Raw genomic sequence first — 18,636 nt, 5'->3', positions numbered from 1 at the left:
ACATGTAACACAGCAACAAGAGCTGATCATTTTGTTTAATCACCTTTTGGATCTTTGCCAGATGGTCTCTATTGAGAGCGCTGCAAACAGAGAGAGATGAACTGCGTCTAACATGCCACTAGAGCTTTCCTGTAAATGTCTGAGAACTGAATCCAACAAGAATTTAGTCTCAGAGCAGAAAGGGATACATTTAAAAACTATGTGCATTAACTATACTTTTCCCCATAGAATCCTCACTTGGCATGAATAATTTACCCTCTCTTATGCTAATGGGATCATGAAAGTATCCCTGTGTCTTTAGTACAGCTATTCTCAGCTTTCAGTAATTACCCCACCCAGTGAAAATAACATGGCTTCTGCAGCTGAAGGGCCTACCAGTACCTGGCAATTAGAAAGATCATGGCTGACAGAGGAGCAGACCAGAGATGGACACACAAGCTCCAGCAGCTTTCAAAAACAATCAGAAGTCTTCCAGGGTGAACGTTTCCTCAGTTGCTTAGGATCACCATGGAAAGAGCAGCTCCTGCAAGGGTATTTTTATTTCCATTTTGAAGGATCACAGAGGTTTCTAATGTACTGTCCAGACACCCCAATCTTCAGAAATAGCAAGACTTCTTGGGCATCAAGAGTTAAAAGCAAGTTTGTGTTTTGGTTTGGGCTTTTTTTTTCTTTTTGCCTTTTTTTTTTTAATTAGTGCCATCTTGTTAAACAAGAGGAAGAGAATTAAAAAGTCAATTAATGAGTGTTCTTCAGTATCTGACAAGTTTATCAGCTACACAAAGGAAAATTCTCCAGTATTTCATTTAAAAAAAAAAAGGGAGGTTTTAAAACCCATTACCAAGAACCAGGTTTTGACCTCTGTCCATAGCACTCTGTGCTAGGTAGTTCACTATGTAAAAATTATCAGGCTAAAACATCTGGGAAAGAAAGCTATGAAACAGCAGGGAATGTGGCTGGTTTATTGTTTATCTTTTGTTTATGAGGCAGTATTCAAGTTTAATTACTACTCTAAATTAAACTCTAACAGGCATCAGGAGACATCCCTTTACATGACTAAGTTAAAAAAAATATATATAATAAAATAAATAAATTAAAAAATCCAGAGATTCCAACACTAGATCTTTCGAATCACTTGGCATATATATAGGATGAAATTAGTTAGTCTGTAACAACACAGGAAGACATTCAGGCTCTTGCTAGTGTGTGTTTGAAGGTGGTTTTGTTATGAAACCATTAATATTCTAACAAACATCCAATTATAATTTAGCAAATGGGATGTTACTGAACATTTAGAGCTAAATTGGGTTAGGCTAAGCAGGATCTGAGATGGAAAGAATGGCCTAAAGGGGAATCCTACCTTTTTTTTGTTTTGAAATACAAATATATAAACATACACACACCCAGGAACACAAATTCAGAGGCAAACCTCTCAACAAGAACAATCTCTTGGGCAAAATTGTGTGGTGGTTGTCTCTGAATGCTCACATGCAAAAGGGAAGAAAAAGTTCACTGTGTTTACTATAACAGTAAGTGACCAGTTTAGATGAACTTAGCTGTAGGGAGAAAAAATAAATAAATAAAATAAAAGTTGAAAGCAACTAGCAAAAGATTATTCCAGATGGCATCTGTCATATTGTATTTAGGGTTATTTTAAAGAGATTACTGCCACTATGAAAACATTCCATTGACAGAGTTCTCCTAGGCTGCATTTGAAACCTCAGCACAACATACTTCAAATATGGAAGGAAAGATTTTCTACTGCATATATACTTTTTTTTTTTTTAATCTGTATCTGAATATAAAAACCTACATGGATTAAAAGGCTAAGAGCAAGGTGAGAATCTCAAATACAAGTCTAATATTTTATGTTCCCTCCCTGTTCTAAGCTGTACTATAATAGAATGTGCAGTTGTCATCAGCCTGATTGTTAGAAAGCTGTAGAGTGAAGCAAAGATCCACTATGAAATTTTAATGCTACTTATTGAATAGTGGGGTAAGGACATAAATGTTGACCAACTCCAGCAATCAAACCCAAACTGCAAAAGATGTTTTTGTTCACTCAATAGACAGAAAGAAAAGGAAGGATGGGAGGATACTAAATTGTGACTATATTTAGCTAAGCTGGTTCTGGCATCATTATGGTTAATGTGCATGTGGTGTGCAGTGTGAGCTCAGCAGTTACTGGGCCAACTGTCTCAGTATTTCTGGGAATTCTGCCTATTCACAGTGCAGGGATTGTTCAATTGCTGCAAAATGTACAAAATGAATTTTACAAAAATGAATTGTAAGGAAGGCCCCATTACAACGATTTTACAGCAAAGATGTCAACATCAATTTTTCTTTCATGCATAGCTAATGATTAAAACAGCATATTCCGTTTGCCTAAGACAATTTATTTCATATTGGCACATCAAAATGTTGAAATACAAAGTTATCTCTACTCTACCCTTATTATTCACTGCCTCTGAACCCACACCATTGTTCAAACCACGGGGGGGAAAAAAAATAATAATAATAAAGCGAACTTGGCAAGAAACGCTTAAAACAAAGGCTCATCAATATTCTCCAATTTGTCAACATCTCAATTACAGCAATGGCAAAAAATGTAAATTTCCTGTGCTTTGAACACTGAGGGGTCTATTCTCCTGTCAGTGCACATGCGTAACTCCCATCACCATTAACAGGAGTTACTCACACATATCAACACCAGGACGGGCCCCTCAAACTTGAAAGGGAAAGATGAATTAATAAGGGCTACTCTCTTCCTGTATCTTCCTCAGCTGAAAAAAGAAAAAAAAAAAAAAGTCATTGTTCTTTAAGAGGGGTTTGGTTGTTGGTTTGGGTTTTGGTTTTTTTTCCATACTTGGTACAGTTCACCTTTCTGAGAGCTGTGCCTTGTGAAATAATGCATCTCCAGTGAAGCATTATTTATTAGCAAGTTTGATTTGCCACAGCCTGGATATTTGAGCCTTTCTGTTAGGAACTGCCTTTCTTACAAAGGACCCATAAAACCATACCCTAGAACTTCAGAGGTAAAAATCACCAAGGAATAAAAGTGCTTTCTGAATCCTTATGTTAAACATGCAGGCTAGCCTCAGCAGCCTTGTATATATACAGAGAACTAGGGGAAAAAAAAGTTGTAGCATTAGCTTTTGGATGTCAAACTTCCCAAGATTTTGCATGGATGTGTTCTGTTTTAATTATTATTAACAGCACATCCTTCTCCTTTTTCTTGCCTTTCAAAGCTTTTATGTAACCACAGCAGAGTTGCAATACCAGGACAGGACTTTGGGCATTATCAGATGGTTTTGTAAACAAATCTGATTGGTGTATCAGCATTAGTTCTATTTTAATTATTATTAACAGCATATCCTTCTCCTTTCTCTTGCCTTTCAAAGCTTTTATGTAACCACAGCAGAGTTTCAGGACAGGACTCCAGGCATTATAAGATGGTTTTGTAAACCAATTTGATTTGTATATCTGCCTTACAACAAGATGCTGTATAATGAATGTACTACTTAATTTTTCCAACATGTATCAACCCAGAGCCATAAGCTGGGATGGAGATGGAATTTCAACTAATAATTTAGTTGATTTTTGCCCTGAATTTGATGGGCAGTCTTTGCCACAGAAAGTTGCTGTGGACAAATTTAACATCAAGCTGTCACAAAAGTGGATCAAAACTACTTTAAGATATTGCCCTAGAGAGTAACCTCAGGTATCATTTACAAAAGGGCAGATCTTCACTCAGTACAAGTAGTTCCAAAAACAACCAAATAATCAAACACCCAAAACCAGCCAGCACCAAACCAAAGAAACCACACGGGGATGAACTACTCACATGGGTATAACAAAGTGGATGTGATGCCCATTTGTATTTTCACTGCAGTATAATCTCAAAGAAGTTTCTTGTCTCTGGTTCTTCTCATTTGTGGTCAAGTTTATCACCCCCAGGCTTAATCCTAAAAAGATGCTGAGCTTCCTGAAAGGTACTGAAAATACATAGCCTCTGTCTGACTTGACTGGACAGGGCCCTTTGGGTGACTAAGAATATGACAAATCAGGTATACAATCTCAGCGTCATAAAATATGAAACTGAAAGCATTCCCTGGTGCTTTCCTATAGATCACATGTTTTTAAACCTTAAAAAGATTTATTTCCCACTTTTCATGCATAATCTGCCATATTCATTATTTGAAATATCCCATAAAGAGATTAAATAAGAATTAAAGTCTGTGAGTGTCATATCCATCACTGTGGTACACACTGATGTTGAATTCTAGAAGTCATTTAGCCTTGTATGTAAAAGGCAGTGGCCGTTTTCACTTTGTTTCACAAAGCATGAGGAAAACACCATAGCCTAGAAGACTTTCAGATGTGTTTTTCCCCCCCTTCCAAAGTAAAGGGTAGCTGATCAAGCTACACACACCTTTTAATCTTCCACTTAGGGTTTTTTACACATATATTCCCTGGGAAAAAAAAACAAAACAGGGTCTTTTCTTTCCCCTCCCCTTCTTTCAGCCCCTTTCCTGCCATCTCCCTTGCTATAACTCAGTTAACCCAACAGAACCAGTCAGTTTTAAATTTCAGTTGGGACCCCGGTGACCTGTTAATGAATCTACAGAGAGGAGAAAAACTCACAGTGTTGAGTTATGCCTGGTGTTCCTAGCTGACTTGGAGTCAGAAATGCTTGAAGCGTTAACGTAATTGCAAGAATGTGAAAAATGAAGCGTTGGGCTCCTGAGCAAAGCGAAAGGTCAAAGCAAGCCCTACACAAAACAAGTCTCTGGAAGATGGCCTCATTAGACCATTAAATCAGCTTCTTCTTTTTCTCCTTTGTAAGATGTTTAGAATGCTTTATTTTTTATTATTGTACGGATTTAACTCTTTCTCTCTGCAGGGAAGGGGGAGGAGGGAGGTGGGGTAGGGGTATGTTGGTCAGACCAACTCCGTAATTAGTAATCTCTAAAATAATTTTACATGGCATTGACCTGCATTTCTGGATCTGAAGTGGGATAAAGTCAATAAATGCTTGGTAGATTACAGGTCACTAGTACTCTGGTTTGCTAGAAGATCAATATGTTGTATAGCTGAGTTTTCTGTTGAACAAGCGAGGTGACATGTTAAGAACAACATAGACACTCACCACTAATAAAATTAGGATAATCTTTCAACATTTACTGCCTGAAGGCCCTTTCCTTAACTCTTTCAATGCCAGCATGTTTCTAATAATATCATTGACTAAATTAAGCCTTTTGATGCTAAATGGCAGTCAACCACTACCATCAAGAGACTGTCCTCCATAAGTAGACAAAATACCTACACTGGTTTTGTTTGGTTCTAACTGTAACAATTATGAATGGATTCCTGTGTGTAATAAATAGATCTACCTTGTGCAGAGGAAGTCTGCAAAAATAATGTCATCACTCATCCAAACCCTTTCCATACGCCCACCTCCCCGCCCCAAACAACAACAAAAAAACCAAGGAAACCAAAACAGCCAAACACCACAATAAAAACAACAACAACAACAAAATAATCACAAGCTGCACATCACAGACTAGGCAAAGAGCAGAGACCCCTGGAAGGAGTGTTCCCCAGGGACAGAAGAGACTGACTCCAGTTTGAATCAATCTCTGCTGCCACCAGGCCTCAGTGGAGGAGACCATAAGCTGCTAATGTAACTCAAGACTCTCTAATGAGCTCCCATTCCCAAGAAACCCTTTGGGGCACGTGGAATACTTTAAGCAGCATCTGTGGAAGGTCTTGACAAAACTGCTTGGTAGCCAAGTTGATCCAAATAACTGCACCAGGACAGCTCAAGAGGGCATCTACCTCTCTTGGCATTGCTTAGGACTAACTCACTGCCAGTTCACAAGTTTTCTTTATAACTTTGCCCCCACTCAAGGAAGCATAAAAAAAATTCAATACAGGCCTCCCTGTCTTTAGGCTTTCCCAGGATGAGAAGAGGAGAGCAATCCAAAGCCAACTCCAATGGGAATTTTCCCGGTGCTGTAGGATCATACATCTTTCAGCTGCCAGCAGCTGAGTGGAATGCTGATTTGCCACTGGACGACTGCTTCCCTTTAAAAGGCCCAATTGAGCACAAAGGGAAGCATACTAGCAATGTTTTACCCTGCTAGACTAGGCAGCACTAGGGACTGATTTGGTCCTTCAGCAGTTGCTCCCCTCCTGCAGAAACGAGGGTAACATGTTTGTTTAAATCATGTCCATGACCAGAAACCTCAGTCTCCAACGGCAAGTTGTTGGCCTTAACATAGCAGTGAAGTGCAAGGGATTTCTTTACATTGAGCATGGCCTGAAGAAGAAACTCTTCTCATTTCTAAGGGTTATCTGGGGCAGAGTGGAGATACAGGTGTGAGCACATTGCTTACTTAGGGGTGGGATGAACATACCGCAGCAGATGACTCAGAGGAATCGTTTTTAAGTATGCAAATGATCATCTGCTACACAAAGCATCTTAGCCACCATATGAACTTTTGAGCAACAGTAAAGTCTATGGCCAGCTAATAGACATAACACTGACTTGCTGCTTAGCAATCAAGCTCTCCCTTTCATTAGCTGCTGAACCGTTCATGCTAGGCCTCACAGAGCTCCAATCCAACCACACAGGAAAAAAAAAAACCAAAAAAAAACCAAAAAAAAAGATCCCACGCAACTCATGTTGGAGCTGGATCACACACCCTGTGCCATGGATGCTTTCTATCAGCAATAAGATTACAAATGTATAAACAACTCAAACAGGAGACAAACCCAAACTGCTCTACCAGAAACAAAGCTCTGCAAGATCCTAGAATCACAACGGGGATGACAGCAGATCGTGAGACAGCTGAGGGAACCTAACTGGGTGCCAAGCAGTGGGACACGCGAGAGACGCGAAAGCGCAGAGCTGCTCCGCCGCCTGAGCATGGCAAACAGCACCGTGACAAGCAGCCTCACAGTGCAGGGCTGATCACAGCAGCTCAGCCCCAAGGGCTGCTCCCCTCTGCACCTTGGGGATCCTACATGGGGTAGGTTCCCCTCGTGCTGGGGAAGTGCGGTGCCAGAAGGCTGCAGATGTGCCAGGTGGAGGGAATGTATCTTAAGACCTTATAAAGGCAACATCTCCTCACTAAGCTGAGGTTTACTGTGTTCAAAAAGCAAAACAAGAACAGAGCCCACCTTAAACTTTGGTCTTAAAAAGAGAAAAAACTATTTGGAGTCAACAACCAAGGGTGACAGTACACCATCTTTACCCAACTTTTAGCACTGAAGGCTTGACTCGATACCTTCTGGAGTCACTTAAAGGTCTAACTAGCAAGTGTAAAACACTATCATATCAGAATGACAGCCTTTGACACTCACTCAGCATGGATGCAGATGACCACACACGAGGTGCAAGGCAGTAGGAAACAAAACAAGAACCCCTCCCAAAATAAAAATCAAACCTCTTGAAACCCTTGAGAAGGTTTCACTGTATAGATCCAGCAGAAGTTATGCAGGTCAGGTACATCTCTATTTACAATTCAGATATTTTAGAAGCAGAAACAACTCTGCCCAAGCAAACATTTTTTTTTTTTGCCATCCAGTTTGGGGTTTGCTTCTGCTTTATGTCATTCATCAGCTTCATAACTTCATATGAGAGTCTCTTCCCCAGCTAAAACTCCAGGTTAATTTTTTCTGTTCTACAACCCAACTCAAACAACCGCATCACAGCTGGAGAGTGTGTCTGTCCTTCTATTTACTTACACCACACAAAAAATAAACTGTAGATAACCAAATTTGTAAAGGAATTGGCAGAACTAATCAATTGTTATTACAAAGCTTGTTTGAAGATTAGATATTTCACTTTGAAATCATAATAAAAATGCAGCTAAGTGTGTTAGGAAAAGGAAATACCATCTCCCGAAGTTACAGCTGATTATACTACAAGTCTGCCACTCCATGTTTACTCTAAGGCAGATGTACTGATATAAGAAGAAAAAAAAAAAAAAGCTGGAGTTATTTTAGTCATGCCTACTTTGCAGAGGGGGAAAAAAAAAAAAAGTTTGACCTTTTACCTTGCTCGCTGCTGTTGTCTCCGCTCTGGGAAGCGTGGCCCCCACTGGAGGGCCCCGGTGTGCCTGCCGAGTGCGTTGAAGTTGCATCATCGTGGTCTCTCCAAGACGAAGGATTCTGATGTCAGAGTGCCAAGGAAATTTTTCCACAGTTCCCATTCCAATTGCAAATGAAGAACAGAAAGAAAAACCGGGAGAAGAAGGGAGGAAGAGGGAGGGGGGGAAAGTATACACATTAGTATTTGTGAAATGTGCCAAACACCGACGCTGTTTGCACAGGGTAATAATTCTTCAGCAAAGGCAAGCAGAGGAGGTACACAGATTTACTTGGTAAAATAAAGGACAGGTTTTACTTGGTAAAATAAAGGACAGATTTTTCTCCTTTTTTTTAAGCTTTTCAAAGAGTTGTCTGGATTTAATTGTTTGAATAGTGCTGCAGGAAAATATTTCAGGGGAGAACAAGAGGAAAAAAAAAAAAGGGAAAGAAAAGTTGAGTTTCTTAATGAGGTGTACAGCAGGACAGGGGGGAAAGCAGAAATCTGCACAGTTTATGACACTAGGGTGTTCACACTGGGGTCAGGATAGTTGGAGTGCAAACTGTCTCCCCATGCTTTGTTTTTCCAGACTGTCTAAAGATGGGATGTGAGAGGAAGAGAAGGAAAACTGTTTCAAGAAGTAGAGGAGAACATTCACAGGAGAGAATGTCCTCACACCCTAAGCTCTCTCTCACCCATTTGAGCACTGAAAAAACTTGAAGCAAATGCAAAGTTGCGAGGGGGAAAGCAAGCTTTCTCTGAAAGATGTTAGATGCCAGGAAAGATGCTTCCTTACCCCCCCACTACCACCTTGATATGACACATTTCAAAAGGCTTTCTAGATGTATCGCTCTAACAGTTCTCTTGCAAGTAACGTCAAGAATAACCACCAGGTGATTATATAAAATAACATCCATAGTGATTTTTATGTAATTCTTTCTGCATTACTATGCGTAAAACATGACAAAAGGGAACACCGAAGGCACACAGGCAAAGTTTGCGAAACTTTTAGCTAAGTAAGACCTCAGCTACTGTGCTTTAGTCACCTCATTCCTGAGAGCTTTCCAATTGATTTGAGTATTGGCTTTCCCAGAGCAGGGAGCTGCTATTGAAAAGGCTAAGTGAGGAAAACTTTGTGTTACAGTTTAGTGCTACTTTGTTGAGTGTATTCTCCTCCTGTCCTCCTCCCCTTTCCTGATCATTCCCAATACCCTGCTGTTGCTTAAAGGAAAACAGGAATTCTACTGTACAGGAAGAGCTTTATCAGCACCACATGAAGGCAGGCAAGAGATGGAATTTCCTCTGGCAGAAAAGGAGAGCAAGAACACATGAAACAGATCAGACTAGGGGCTGGACCTGTATTACTTGTCACCTGTGTGCAACGACGTAAATCAAGGGAATTACAATAATTCATCAGCAAGGCAAACAACAAATCCCCCCTCCAAAAAAAAAAAAATAAACAAAAATTAAAAATTATTGTTTAGGTTTGATTGTGTTTTAAATCTGCACTGTGCGATAATATTAGAGGACAAATTGATCCCGAAAGCAGCAAGCAACAAGTTTGCACAAAGTCCTTGAGCAAGCCTGATTCTGACCTCATCTACCCTGACCTGTCATAGGAGTAAGTTCAACAAAATCAGCTGATTTACCCATTGTAAAATTCAGTGTTAGTGTGATTGGAATCAGGCCCCAAAAATACATATATTGAAATGTCTCAAAGTAATCTCCTAGCACTGATTAGTACCACATGCTCTATAGCAAGGCAAACTAGAACTGCCAAATAATGGCTTGCTGCAATACCCAGCAACATAAATCTAACTGGCCTGACACAGATCACAGCAGAGACAAAGGGAAGAGCATGGGACTTCAAAAGCTACCCAGTAAAGCTCTAAGTGACCAAAGGGTAAGAAGAACCAAATCCCCTTCACCTTAGACACACACATGCACCCACATACACTGTTTCATGGCAGGAAGATATGAGTAAAATAAGAAGACAGGCCTGGATCTGAAATTTGCCTAACCTGTCAGCACAACAGACGGCACTTACAGCAAAGAAAAAAGAAAAAACAAAGCCACCTCACCCCCCTCCAAAATCTCCAAGACTGATCTACTTTTCCTCACACAGTACCACAACAGGAAAAACAAACCTACCAACAAAAAAATAAATAGTACTTTATATCAATTGAGATTGTTGTATTAAGTAGGTCTCAGAAATCACTATTCGTACTGTGACCCCCTCACCATTTCAAGAGGAGGCTGAGGGGAGACCTCATGGCTGTCTACAACTACCTGAAAGGAGGTTGTGGAGAGGCTGCTGCTGGTCTCTTCTCACAGGTAGTTAGTGATAGAACAAGAGGGAATGGCCTCAAGCTATCACTGGGTAGGTTTAGACTGGACAGTAGGAAAAAGAATTATTCCCACCACGAGTGATCAGGTGTTGGAATGTGCTGCCCAGGGAGGTGGTGGAATCCCCAAGCCTGAATGTGTTTAAAGGTGGTTTGGATGTGGTGCTTGGGAATATGGTTTAGGAGTGAACTTTGTAGAGTAGGGTTCTTGGTTAGACTCGGTGATCCTGAGGATCTTTTCCTACCTGAATGTTTCTGTGATTCTATGATATTAAAAAAAAATAAAATTAAATTAAAAACTTTACGTTTTACAGAGGCAGGTGGAGTGAAACACAAAGAGGAGGAGGAGAAGTCTTGAAAGACGAAGTAGCCCAGATATTATTTTTAAAAATTTAAAAAAGAAAAATAAGTTAAAAATAAGGTTAGCAAAAAATAGAGATGGAAATAAAATGGAAAAAAAAAAAAAAAAGAAACCAAAACCCAAGCAAGTTTCTTTACAGCCTGGATTAAAACACAGTTGTGCCTATGAGCTTTTCTTTTTATCTCTGAGTTAGGAAGCCACTCAAATAGCTTCAAGCTGAAGGCAAACAGCAGACAGGAGCTCTTCAGCCCTCTGCAGCCTCTTAGCGTCAGCTGTTTGCCGGATGGTAATCAGATAAAGAGCTAGGAGAAAGACATGAAAAAGGAAAGAAACAATGGCATAGCATGAGTTTAGCCCTCCAACAACATCAGGCTGCAACCTTCTTTTAGAAAATGTAATAATTGCAGCATGTTCACCTAGGCTCAACTTTTCAGGGAACACGGTGAGTTATGTTAATTTTATGCACTGCAGGCTCTCTTAAGCTGGCTGCTGTTGGAGCTCCTTATCACACACAGGAAAATTACAATAATTAACTGCTAACACCTCAGCTATGTTTTAAGGCAAATGTCATCCAGAACCTATCATAAAGTATTTCAAAAGCTAGATCATCCTTTTTTTGTTTCAAGACCATCATGATTTGGAAAGGATCAGGGAATAAGAGTTCCCACAGCTGAGAACATTTTCTGTCTCTTACCATTCTGAGTTGTTCTTGACCCCAGTTTGTAGGATCCCGTCTCAGAAAGGCAAACCACATTCTATAGTCAATGATTCTATATCGATTGGCAATTCAGTGTATTTCTTGTGGCTTCTCGAGGAAGCAGTTTGGCAGAATTTTGTTGAAAAAAAAAAAAAAACAAAAATAAGAGGAGATATTTACAAGACGAGACAGCAGAAGGTTGGAGGAATTTGAAAGGGAAGGAAATAGCTAGGCTTTAATAACATAAAAAGATGACAAATAAATCTAGAGGTGGAGTTTACAGCCTCATAAAAAGGCAACATTATTTTGCTTTGGGCTAAGACCCCCGTATGTGTCAGTGAACTCCTCTTTTTCTCCCCTAAACTGTTTCCAACTTTCCATCTCTCAAGAAAAACTTCTTGGCCAAATGCCTAACCAGAAGTAGGTGTTTCATGTATGTCTTCACCAAACAAAATGGGGACCATCTAAAGTGGCCTTCACTGGAAACATCTTATCAGGACAGTTTAGGTCCCTAAAGAGATCCTGACCTAAAGCTCAGTAACATAAATTGTGATACATCTGTTCATTTCAATTACATTTATATTAAGCTATCAAACAAAAACAAACAAACAAACAAAACCAACGGAAAGCCCTCTAATCACCACAAACCCCCAGATAATCAGATAGCTTTAGGTAAATTACACAAACTGTTCACATTGCTTCTCCTGTCTTCTTGCAAGTTTACTGCTGTGCTTCCCAGGAACACATCGAGGAGCGTGGATGAGTCCTGCCAAAATGCAATTGCGTTTCGTGTGCATGTGTGTGTGTGCTCTAAAAGGTTCACACACATATGACCCAAACTAATGCCAGAATACCACAGAAGCTAGACAGCACACCACGAGTATCTATTCCCAAGACTTTTAATAATTGGGAGTCAAACATGGTGCTCCTCTTGCTCTTACTTAATTGTGTTAAAGAGCAGTGTTACCAGGAGAAAAGCAGTGAACACTGAGCGGAGCACAATAGAAGGAGATGGAAAATAGATACAAGAAGCTAGGTCTCCAGGGGCAGTATTTTCTATTTGCTGGGCTACAGACTCACAGCTGATAATGCAAGTTGTAATTAATATAAAAGCAGGAGACAATATGGGGAAAGCTTGTACTAGCAGGGCCACAGGAGATCACTCTGCTATCCACTGTTTCTCATTTACACACACAGCCTTCCCTCGAAAACACAATTTTGCCTGTGTTTTTTCCCTTGAAAGTTAACCAAAAAAAAAAAATTGATTTAGCACCACCAATGAATTTTTTGCTAAATCTACAAAAGAGCAACAGAAAGGCCAGGAGTCTCCTGGTATACAAAGCAAATCTGAGGTGTTACTGTTTTGTCGATGCTGCAAATCTGGTGGAGACTTGGAAGAGTTTTTAACTGCTACAGAATTTCTTGAGGAGAGATGTCGTAACAGGAATCTGATAAAGGATAACCCTTCCGTTAAATTGTACTTCTTACTTTGTATGCCCAGAATTTCCACTAGGTAAAGCCTGGATTACTTTTTTTTTTTCTATCAGTATATACAGTCCCACTAGGGCTGATTCTGATCTCACACTGCTTTTTTTATGGTGATATTAAAGACTCAATTAGCCATAGGGAATTTGCTTCTTATTTATAATGGGGAAGTAAAATCAATCAGGCCAGCTGATAACACCCATGTGAGTAAGTTGGGCAGGATTTGTCTTATGGATGTTGACTGAAGTTTTAAGGACACAGCAGTGACAGGATCAGGCCCTTATATTTTGTCAGGTGAGATGGACAAAACCATTGGTTCTGCAGGAACAAATAAGAGAAACTACAGCAGCTATAGAGGTCGTTCTTCATGAAGATGGTTGGATTCCAAGGTCTGGAGGTTACTCTAGTAAACTGATTCTGCAAGCACAAAACTGAACTACTGATACGGATGACATTTTCCCCTCCCAAATACAAGCCAAATCCTGCTCCCCTTATTCTTACAAGGAACACCTGTAAACACAGAGGAACAACTGATGGGACTGATGCCACAGAAATCTGCATCTAGATACCACTGACTATCAAAAGATGTGGTGGATAGAAAAACCCATACACATAAATGCAACTGTGTTCCTGTGTGCCTCTGTGTCTGCCTACGTTTTGTATGTGTAAAGTCCAGGATGGCATCTTAAAGGCTGCTGTGGAGTCCAGGGATAACAAACTTACTATGTAAACAAACTTTCAATAAGTAAATGAGCCACGAAAAACTCTAATTTGCCATCATGTGTATGTTTGATAAAAGAAAAAAAGACTACTCCTGATATGACTAATGTCTATTTTCTTACAGATGCATGTTTAATACGATCACTTTTTTTGTATCCCAATGACAGAATCAGAGAATCACAGAATCAACCAGGTTGAAAAAGACCTCAGAAATCATCAAGTCCAACCTATTACCTAATACCTAACACCTCCTGACAACTAAACCATGACTCCAAGTGCCGCATCCAAGCTTTTTTTTGAACACCTCCACAGACAGTGACTCCACCACCTCCCTAGGCAACTTTGAGGCATTGCAATGTAGCAGATATTTGTGTGTGTATGCACAAGTTTTAATCCTTGTCTCTTGATTTTATCTTTTTCTTTGCATTTGAGGAAAGCACCAGGAGGAATTTCTGACACTTCCAGAATGTGGCATCCTTCTGAAAAGCCGCTTGCTTTGTTCTTCCCAATTAAGCTTGGAATCAGTCGTGCAATATACCTGTCATCAAGGAACTGAGACTTGCAAAATCCCCATTTTGTTGGTTTTTTAATTGTCCTTCTACATTGTTCAGCATGGCTACCCTTCACCTAGGCTGATAGACAACTCAAACCAAAGAGGGAACACCGCTGCCAAATAGACAGTGGAGCACCTTATCTTTTCGGTCTGAGAGAACCTAGCTGAAAATTAAAACACTCAGATTCCAGCTGTAGATAACCTTTGGCTTCAGAGTGCCTTGGCCCATCGGGAAGAGGAGACACACAACATTCCCTACCATCTCAGGATGCTCCTTGGCCTTTAGAAAGCACAGAGCCTATGTTAGAGTCCTAACTCTAAAGCCATGCACTAAGAAATGTGACAATTAAAGGAAAAAAAAAAGTTTGCTTCGTTATTGTTGCAGTTTGCTATTTTGTTTCCCTTCTGACGTGCTGCAAATGGAATTGGCACCTCTGAGGGTGTGATCCTGGCATACTCGAAATTCCCACCAAAGTCCATCAGAGCATTGGGGTACCTGGAGACTACAGCATCAGGCCTCTGATTATTTCCTCATTAGTCAGTGAAATCTCACCTAAAGGTTTAATTATATAACTGGGACAGATATCTATTACCCTATTTTTACTTTTTTTTTTTTTCCCTGCATCTGCAAAATGTCAGGGATCTGCCCAGACTGGTCTCCAAGAGGAAATATTTAAAGAAATGTAAAATGTCTGCGCGCCCAAAAGCACAAAATAAAAGTTCTCTTCCCACTTGAGGGCTGAAAGGTTTCATATTCAGCTTAATATTTCTCTTCTACAGCTAAGGCATTGGATTTCTAATCTGTCAACAGTCCTAGGGAAAAAAAAAAAAAAAAGAAAAAGAAGAGACCTATGTATATTTCTACCTATTTTTAATTACATTTTATAAATGATGATCTGTATGTTGTTACCTCTCAGCTGCAAATTGACTGCAACACACAAATAGATATCAAGAAGAGTGAGGCCCTGATCCTGCTCCCATGAAAACCAGCAGAAGGAGAACCATACATTTCTATGGGAGCATTACTAGGCTACAAAGCAGTTTTTGTGCTAAGGGAAGAACTGTGCAGCACCAGGTGAAGCCAGGTACTTAAAAATACATATATAATTAAGGTATAAAACATTATCATGTGCTCAAAAAAGTTTCAAATCTCCAAATTTTGCAGCATTATATTTTTCAGATTTAAATAGCTTGGGGAAAAAAAAAAACAACGAAACACACACACACAAAAAAAGATTTTTTGTTATAATCTCAGCAGAACACAAAATGCAGGATAGGGCCCAGAATATTTATACTGAACAATGATAAATTGTCTGTGCTGGTTAACTCAACTTGAACTGCAGCTGGAAAGGTTTCTTTCCTATTTTTTTTTTCTTTCCTAAACTGATCTGGTTCAGCCAGGGCATAGCTGTAATTACCTTCTTCCCATCTACAGCTAATACCTCAGAGCAATAAAAAAATATGAGGGTGTTAAAAATTCAAACACTAATTATGGGCTGTTATATTTACTAAACACAGCAGAGTAATAACAAAAGTTTCAGCTTCTCGTGGCCAGCTCTGCACTATTTGATCTCCCAAGTCCCTGGACCCTTTACACTTACTATATTACATAACAGTTAATAGAGCACTAAAATAAAATTCGATAAACACATTTATTACCAAACGTATAGAGCACAACTGCTTACAGCTGTCTCCTTTCTCCAGCACAGGTATATCTCTGAAGAGTTCATTCCTTTGTTGATTCTGCTTTTGGTTTCCAATTAAGTTATATAAATAGCAGAGCAGTAGAATCTGAAAAGGGGAAGCTTGTACTATTTGAGTACCCCTTTTAAAGTCTAATGGTAAATATTGGCTAATCCTACAGCTCTTTCTCTTACTTTCCCTTACGCCTGCTTCCAGGTCTAGCAAAGGGAGAAAAGTGAGAGCTGCCTTAGTTCCTAGTTCAGCACTGCCACTGTCACCTCTACCACCCCTCACATTCATATTAAAACACACAAAGCCTAGCTTGATACCACTGGATAAGACTAGAGGTGCATGGATTTTTTTTTTTTTTTTTGAGGGGGTGTCAAACAGCTGTCACAAACTGCCACCTCCACAAGAGAAACCCTGGCACCCAACAAATTAACCTACACTTCTTTTGGGCTATCATTATTCATAGCCAATCAGTTGAAACGCTCCTAGTATTTCATGTGCAAATAAAACCATGAGGGGAAAACCCACGGATCAGAATAGCGGGCCAGTACATAAAACAGAGGAAACAACATGCTGTCTCTGTCCTTCTGAAGTGGCTCATCATCACCCCTGCACCAACTTTCACCAAATGAGATCTAGCCCCAGGCTAGGTATTAAATATGCATATCAAAGCAAATGAAAAAAAATAAACCTGGAGAGTCAAATTGGACGGATTTGCATACTTGAACTACTCCATTTGCAGGTAGATGCTCACAAATGAGAGCTTGGGGGTGGGTTTTGATACTCTTGCATGTTTGTATTAGCTTTTTTTTTTTTTTTTTTTTTTTAAAAAAGCTTTTCCTTCTTTATGAATAAAAGCAGATTTCTTCCCGCTGGAACTTTGTCCAGTGCAAAGATAGAAGTGTGCACACACAGTAGTTGGGCTGAGCTATAAAAAGAGTGTTAAAGTTTTCTTGGGAAAAGAGGCTAATATTAAAAAAAAAAAAATATATCCAATAAGGAGACACATTTCCCAAAACGCATGAATAAAATGTAACTATGTGATACAACTCTTCATTTCCCAGTTGGTGTTCTGGTTGCACAAATTATTGCTTCCTTTCAAAACAAATAGCAGGGGGCTAAAGTAAAAACGTTATAGCTCAAATCTCCAGGAAATAAAAGGCTTTAAATTATAATACCCAATGAAGTGGTAAACCCTAACGGGTGCAAGATAAATGGGTTGTCATATTTATCTGAGTTTGGGTTGGGTTTGTTGGGATTTTTTTTTTTTGGGGGGGGGTGGTGGGGGGAGGGGGTGGGGGCACAAAAGCAAGAGGAGATTCTTCTTAGGGAAGATAATAGTTATCAAATTATCAAAATGCTAACCCCCTCCACCCTTGTCCTATCATTGTGTGTGAATTTAAATATTATAATGGAGCACAGCAAATTGGCTTGAGCATTCGCCATCTGCCAGAACCCTAAACAGGCTAGTTTATCTAATCTCTTCAATATAAACACAAGCATGCTCCATTTCTACACTTCCACTTGAAACACACTCTTGTAAAGAAACTGTGCTGGAGAAACATGGACTTTTACTTGTTTTCTTTTTCCTTTTTTTTTTTTTTTTCCCTCTGTTCTTAATTTTCCACAATGACCCTCCACCCTATCTTTCAGGTTGCCACTGACTTCAATTTCTTCTCCACTGCTCTCCCAATATGCACACAAATTTAGGGTCGTGCAATGTCAGAAAATAAATAATTTCCCAATAATGTCATCCCTTGTGGAGTTTGTTATCTATGTGTGAGATAGCTGATAAGCAGAGAAACTTTTGGGAGCATCTGCATACATTTCTTATTTTGTTATTATTATTTTTTAAATCCCTTCTCAAAATAATAGATTTTAAATGTAAAACATCACCAAAAACAACAACAACAAAAAAAACCCTTGTCCTGCAATGTTTACCGAATACAAATGAGAAAATGAAAGCTAAGGCTTTGGTCCAAAAAATATTTCCCGGGCTCTGTAGCTAAGCAGTGCCAGAAGGGGGGCATTAAGAAGAATTTATGATTATTTTATCTTCCAATTCAGCTTCAGTCCAGGTCTGATGTAATTATCAAATACACACACAAACAACATGTTTTCAAAGGAAACAAAAGCTCCTAGAAAGCTCATTCTCCCTGGGCTTACAGCTACTCCTCTTAACACACTGGGAAATAAAGGCAGGCGCCTGTGCAGCAAGCATGGTTAACTTCACACCGGGTGTTAAATTAATATTTCAACCGCTAAAATATTAGACTGTATCATTTAGATTATGAGTTCAATTGAATCTAAAACTGTGTAAACCCCTTTTCCCCCCAGGGATGCGTTCCTATAAATAAATAGAGTTCACACCCACTCTTTTTAACCAGAGCTATTCCTTCCCTCTTCTGCGGTACCAGCTGCAATCTTTCCCTTCACATCCCGAAGCCTCTCCGCGTCTGCATCTTTTGAAGGATCACAAGAGACGCTCCAAAACCCGGAAAAACAAAGGCACTCTCCTTACCACGCACACCAACGTTCAGTCCTACACACATGACACCAATTCACCAACTCCTAAAGTGTTAAAATCAACCGCTAACCTACGGTTACTCAATCATCATTCTCTCCAGCTTTCTGTAATACATTGTTAATAATTGCTTCATCAAGGTTACTGTCTTTTATTATGAAGATGCT

The 18,636-nt window shown here is 39.6% G+C and overlaps 1 protein-coding gene across 10 annotated transcripts in view; it reads right to left on the bottom strand.

The window, feature by feature from the left end:
• MEIS2 (Meis homeobox 2) overlaps positions 1–18,636 on the bottom strand; it is a 220,271-nt gene that overhangs the window by 194,111 nt on the left and 7,524 nt on the right. For all 10 annotated transcript variants that reach the window (XM_054400720.1, XM_054400721.1, XM_054400711.1 and 7 more), the window contains one exon: positions 8,061–8,175. In XM_054400720.1, the coding sequence (XP_054256695.1) occupies positions 8,061–8,175 (115 nt within the window). The remainder of the gene's footprint in view (positions 1–8,060; positions 8,176–18,636) is intronic.

Source organism: Indicator indicator, chromosome 4, assembly GCF_027791375.1.
Source record: "Indicator indicator isolate 239-I01 chromosome 4, UM_Iind_1.1, whole genome shotgun sequence".
NCBI classification, from domain to species: Eukaryota; Metazoa; Chordata; class Aves; order Piciformes; family Indicatoridae; genus Indicator; species Indicator indicator.
The sequence above is the reverse complement of the archived record's forward strand: the minus strand, read 5'-3'. Positions and strand labels throughout refer to the sequence as shown.